General features: G+C 39.6%; 2 gene segments (V, D, J or C); one reads left to right on the forward strand and one right to left on the reverse strand.

The window, feature by feature from the left end:
- On the reverse strand, nt 1-1,785 carry LOC122864319. The segment is given in 2 exon segments: nt 1-522; nt 1,708-1,785. A coding segment is annotated over 1 exon segment (258 nt).
- A 444-nt stretch (nt 1,786-2,229) lies between these two features.
- LOC122864299 lies at nt 2,230-2,811 on the forward strand. The segment is given in 2 exon segments: nt 2,230-2,333; nt 2,441-2,811. Coding segments are annotated over 2 exon segments (423 nt in total).
- Nucleotides 2,812-6,769: the final 3,958 nt, after the last annotated feature.

Consider the following 6,769-nt stretch of genomic DNA (forward strand, 5'->3'; position numbering starts at 1 on the left):
TTTAATTTGAAATTACGTTTTTATTTTCTTGCAGGATTAACAGCATGAGCATTATTACAACAATGAAACGTCACTACTTAAAGTTGAATAATGTTAAAATGATCTGATGACAGAAAGAGAGAGACAGTGTTGCAGAGTGCAGACTGAGAGCAGTAGCAGAGTAAAACCAGTAGCAGAGTCCCAGTGAGTCAGGTCAGGACTGGGAACACTGGTCTCTCCTCAGTGTCTCTGAGAGCGGAGTCTGAGAGCCCTGGGTGGCCTCACAGGTCACAGAGCCCACCTTCCTCCACTGGTCTGCAGGGAGCCTCAGGGTGCTGCTCCAGCTGTAGCGGCCGTCCTTCTCCAGCACCCCGGGGCTCCTGCTCTCCTCCCAGCTGCTGCTGCTGCTGCTGCCGTCCACCTTCCAGGCCAGACTCCAGTCTGAGGGGAAGCCCTTGTTGGCCAGGCACATGAGCGTGGCCTTCCCCTGCTGCAGCTCCTCGCTGGAGGGGGGCAGCACCGTCAGGGTGGGACGGGCATCACCTAGGAGACACCAATCAGCTTAGAGGACAGGGACCACACAGCTGTCAATCAACCACCAGACACCTGGTAACCGTTAATGTGTGAGAGCTGATTTTCTCCTTTAAGGAGTTTCTGTCAGATGGTTTTTCTGCTCCACCAGTCACTCACTCACACATTGTTTCACTTCCCTTTAAGAAGCCTCTCATGCATATCAGCGCAGAGAGAATCATCATACAGAATGACCTGAAATATGTCAAACTACACTGGAAATAAAAGGAGCAGATTTGGCAAAATGTTCAAACTTTCTCATCAAAATCATCCAAAATCTTAACTATACATTCCTTTAAAGTATTTAGTGGAAACATAAACAATACAAGAAATTAATTGACAACAATCAAATCTTCTTTATGTGGATTTCAATCATCATTACCAAACTGAAACAATATATGGCACGAGAAATTGATTTTGCACATTTTCAAATACCCATCTTTGTCCTCACTCTGTTCACTTTTCTTGAAGAAAGTTATTTTTTAATTAATCATAACAACAGTTATCATTGTGGTCGAAAATTTTAAAGTAATCTAGGCAAACACTTTTTAGTTTTATCAAGTTTTATCCTTTCTACACTTCAAGCTTTTTGAATTTCAGTATGACAGGAAATTGTAAAGAAAGTTTAGTAAAGCCGCTCTGAGTTAGCCTCCATGATAAAGGAGGAGAAATTCAAACACGAATACTTAATATTTTATAATTTAAAACAAGATGTATTTATCTGCTTCAAAAATCCAAAAACTGAATTAAAAACATTAATTTACAATATTATTTTAAGTATTTGTGCAGAAACTTACTTCCAACGTCCAGTCTGGTTCCTCCACCGAACGTGTTCCACAGTGATACAAACTCATTGAGCCGCCGTACAAAAACCTCTCACTGTAGAGAGACACGGCTCTCTGACTTTGTCAGACTGAACTAAACCTACAGGCCCTCGAGATGCAAGTTTACCATTAAAATTGGAAACAATCATTTCTTCTCTGGCTAAATATTTTATCTTCATTTGAATGAGTTTTATTAAATTTTTTTGCTGAAGTAAAAAAAAAAAAATTTGACGTTACAATGGAAAGGCAACTTTTTTTCTGATATGCTGAAAGTTAAAGAATTAAATAGAAAAATAGCTCCTGAAGCAATACAAATTTTGAACATTTGACTTACTTCCAACATCCAGTCTGGTTCCTCCACCAAAAGTCAACCACAGTGATACAAACTCATTGAGCCGCCGTACAAAAACCTCTCACTGTAGAGAGACACGGCTCTCTGACTTTGATACAAACAAACTCACCAAAATTAGTCTCTGTTTGTAAAATGTATTCAGATAAAATGAAAAGTGACAATAAAAACAACAGTAACAAATTTCCACACAAATGTTTATTTTATACATATTGATTTCCTCTTAAATTTATAGTAATTGCTCCAGCAATACACTTGAATGAGAAAGGAGACATTTGGAAACAAAATATGTCTAGAAGAATAAAGCCAAAATCATTTAAAACAGGTTTTGAAAAATTCCTAATCAATATTCTGACAAACTGATTGATCCATTAATAGACAGCATCATCAGAGTCCCTGCTGGAGTCAGTCAGAGCATTTCCATAGAGAGCCACTTTGCATCAGCAGCACCATGCTCCAGTGCTCTGGGAGAGTTTATAGTCCTGAGAGTTGAACACTGGATGACTGACAGCTGTCCTTCATGACAACAGAAGCCACAGAAATCCTCCTCATCAAAAACATGACTTTGATCTGCGTCCTCATCTGGACTCTCCTCTGCTGCTGCTTCACAGGTAAAGTCCAGAGAATCAAGCTCCTCTCCTCTGTGAACATCCGTCCCTCTGAAATGAAGCCGACAAAACCATGACGCTGCTTTATGTTTTTGTCTCTGTATCCTTAGAGTCCAGAGGCCAGGTCACAGTGACTCAGCCTGGAGCAGTGAGCTCTGCTCTGGGAGGCTCCGTCTCCATCAGCTGTAGGACCAGTCAGAATGTTTATTATGGTAGCTCATACCACTATTTAGCCTGGTACCAACAGAGAGATGGAGAAACTCCTAAACTCCTCATTTACCTTGCTAGCACTCGAGCATCAGGGATTCCAGTTCATTTTACAGGCAGTGGATCAAACTCTGACTTCACTCTGACCATCAGTGGAGTCCAGACTGAAGATGCAGCAGTTTACTACTGTCAGAGTCTCCACAACATCAACAGCCAGTGGTTGTTCACACAGTGAAAAAGCGTCGTACAAAAACCTCCCTCAGTCAGACTGAACAGAAACTGAAGTGACTGCTGCAGCAGGAAGCTACTGCAGAGACTGATACACTTCACTGAGTACAATGACATGCTTCACACACATAAAACATACTGTATGTGACTAGTTTTCTCTGTGTTTTCCTTCCCTGGTGTCCCTTGTGTGTTTTTGTCTGTCTCTTTGTGTCTGTGTGTGTATGTGTGCTGTGGGTGTGGTTCTCATTCACTCTCCATCCTGGTTCCTGGTTACCTGCTAAGTACATACTCCTGCCTCTCATCAAGTTCATCACGTTGCAGTATATTAACCCTGGTTCTTCAGCCACTCATCGCCTGATCGTCTTGTCGTCCTGTGGTAGTATGTGCTCCAGGCCTCTGTCATGACTTTGTGATTCATTATGTCCTTGTGACTTTTTCTTGTGTGATTCTCCTGCCTAATCGTGTTTTTCCTTGTGCTTCAGCACTCATCTGCCTGCCTGCCTGCTCTCAACCAGCTTTCCACCAGCCATCTCCAGCAAGCCACACCATTCCACCTCACTCATCCACGTAGCTCAGGTCTCCCCAGCCATCGCTCACCGCCCTCTGCCTTTGCAGGCTGCCTCTCAGCTCACTCAATCTCCATTCCCCATTCCCCTTACAATTAAGACCCACTTTTATATTAATTTACTCTGGTGTTTGTGCCAGCTTTGGGGTCAAAATCTGCAAAACTGTAACACTGTATGTATAAATATTTTAATTTAAATAAATATTTTGAATAGAATAAAAATAAAATAAATAAAACACTATATACAGTTATTTACATACATATGCCATTCATATGACATATTACATACATATTGCCATCTTGGACAGTGTCTCCCACCCGCTCCATGACGTGCTGGTCAAGCAAAGGAGCACCTTCAGCAGAAGACTCATCCCCCAAAATGCACCACAGAGCGCCACAGGAAGTCATTCCTGCCTGTGGCCATCAGACTATTTAACTCCTCCCTCTAAGTGTTAGTCTGTTTGACCCTAAGTCATTAAACTGGACATTGAGCATTACCTCTCCGCCATAATTAATAATAATTGTGCAATATTCTGTGTACTACTCCTGTGCAATATTAGTTTTCCCATGTTAGTTTTTCTTATTTATTGTTATTGATATTATATACCTCTATTACTCTCGACAGTACATGCACCTCCGTTTATTATTACTATTACTTATTACATATTTAGTTACATTGTATTTTATACTGTACTTTCATCATCATCCAGAAAACCCACTTGGTACTCGACACTTAGTTTATCTTATACTTATACCGACATGATACTTAATTTATTTTCTGACCTGTTTTATTGTGTTTATAGTGTATCATATCGTTTTCTAGTACTTTCTCCTGTGTGCACTGACGTAAAGGCAAGCTACTGTAACAAAGAGTTTCCCTACGGGGATCAATAAAGTATTTCTGATTCTGATTCTGATTCTGATATATAACATATACACCCAGAAATCTTTAATGTATAGCAAGGTTGGTTGCAGATTCTGGTATCCACATATCATCATCAAAGTGAAATGAAACTGTTAAAACTCAAAAACATTGTTAATAAGTACTTCACTAATAACCCCCAATGGATTACTACATAGTAGACAATGATGAGTTACTAGAGAATGGACTGGGAGAGGATATACTAGTGAATCATTAGGTAATGATTAGTTCATGAATATCTTTGAATCGATCATACTGACCTTTTTCTTCATGAGTTGTTCCTGTTAAACTACCAGCCGGTGAACAGCACAAAACTAGTAACAGCTCATTCATTACTAATTACTTACACATTACTTACAGTTTTTATGCAAGTAAAGTAATACATCATACTAAGTTAAGTAGTCCCTTATTACTTCATCATTAGTTTAAGATTACTTAGCCTTTTTGTGCCCCCTCAAGTAGATTGGTGCATCAAACTGAGTGGTTACTGAGTACTGAATCATTGCTTCATGAGTACCTGTCCATTAGTTAATTATTTCAGCATTAAGCAACAGTGTTTGGGATTTCCTTTCATTGTTTTCAGATACAAGAACAGCCACAACATACACAATAGTGGTTAGCATTAGCACTTGGCATTAGCATGTAGCTGACATTAGTTTTTTGCAAGGGTAATAATTGCTTGACTTTAATCGACTGGTCATCCATTTCTGTGTCTTCCACCAGGGGCGTAGAACTAAATTCTGGACCCTGTACATCAGCAGTCTCTATGGGCCCCTCCCTGCATCCACGGCTATTCATTCTAGTATCTTTGTGGGCACTCCTCAAATGAGGGCCCTGTATACTCAGTCACCATTTCCCCCCCAGTCCTAAGCCTATCTTCCACCGTGGCTGCCAACAGCGCAGGAGCTGAGTCTTTACACCATGGCAGCAAGCCCCACCCCCAAAGTTCCTGTACTTTTGGAAAGTGCTACCCCCCGAGCAGGGACCTTTTGGGGCCTCACAGGCTGGCCCCCTCTGGCACAGCGGCAACAACACATTTTCCCTTACATGCAACTCAGAAACCCGACAAATACAAAGAGACTGAAAATTCATTCTCAATCTTGGTAACAGCAAACCCATTCTCCACAGTGTCCATGTACTCACTTTTGTGGAGCTTTCAGTCATATCACATGATCTTCCTCAGCAGATGGAGTTGCTCAGTCGTCACTAAAATGTAGATTTTTGAATTCCCATTCCTCTGAAAATTTTTGGGACTTCTTGTCCACGTTGGCTTCAAAGGTAAAAGATTCCATGACAACTGGGCAAACTACTTCTGCTGAGGTGTGAGAACAAATTTGAGAGAAACTGTGAGTTTTGATGAAACTTATATTTTGTCTGTGCTTTATTGATCAACAATAAGGAGTATAATGACGCACAGTAAATATTCAATACATTACTATAGAGCATTGAAGACTGCCAGATGTTGATATGGAAATTATTTCTTTCCTCCTTTGCTGAGCTCAGTAACCATGGTAACAAACAGGCATCGCTGCTGAACCATGGCAACAGACAGGTTTCAGTACTAAAGATAAAGTTAAAAGTGACATTTTGTTCCTCTGATGCATTAATGTTTGCTAAGCAAACTACAAACATATCTGAGTTTTAAAGTAAAAAAATACATAACCTAATATGACAGATGTCAGGTTTATATTGTTTTACAGTGTGATAAAGATTTCTTGTCTAAAACAGAAAGGACCTCGATGGTGTGTGATTATACTGTTCATTCAAAATGAACCCTGTTAACAACTGAGTTACGTATTAAAACTAATCAAATCAAACCTACTCTTACAGCATGTTGTTTAAATATAACAGCTATGTTTTAAGATAATCATTTGTAATAAAGTAAAGTACTTGATCAAGATCAAGGAAAACCCATGAACAATACTTGGCTCAGTATTTGGGCTGAAATTTAAAAACTTTTCTGAACATTTTCTTCAAAGAGAATACTTTTTTTGCAGTGAAACAAAATGTTTAACTGAAGAAGATTTTAGTCTGAGACATAATGTGACACAATCAAGCATCACTGTAATTAAATTAAATTCCAATCACTAGTTAAATATTTCAGTAAAGTCTACAAGAAAACAGAATTTGGGTTATTAAAGGAGTTAAATGTTCTTATAGTTAACATCCAGTCTGGTTCTCCCTCCCTGTACCACAGTGACAGAAAGACAGCTCACTGACTTTGATAACAACTCACCTAACACATTCACAGTTATGAGGTAAAGTGTTTAACAGTCAGAAACTCCACAAATTTAAAGGTAACCATTTAACCCTTACTGAATTGTTAAATGTCTTCAAAATCTTTTAAGTCTCTCACAGTAAAATAAAGGCAAAAAAAAAATTTTGTTGAAGGACCTCAGCCTCCTCAGAAAATAGAGGCGGTTCTGACCCTTCCTGTAAAGAGCTTGAGTGTTCTTAGCCCAGTCCAGTTTATTGTCCATGTGTACTCCCAGGTATTTGTAGTCCTCAGCAATGTCC

This window comes from Siniperca chuatsi, linkage group LG17 (genome assembly GCF_020085105.1).
Source record: "Siniperca chuatsi isolate FFG_IHB_CAS linkage group LG17, ASM2008510v1, whole genome shotgun sequence".
Taxonomy (NCBI): Eukaryota; Metazoa; Chordata; class Actinopteri; order Centrarchiformes; family Sinipercidae; genus Siniperca; species Siniperca chuatsi.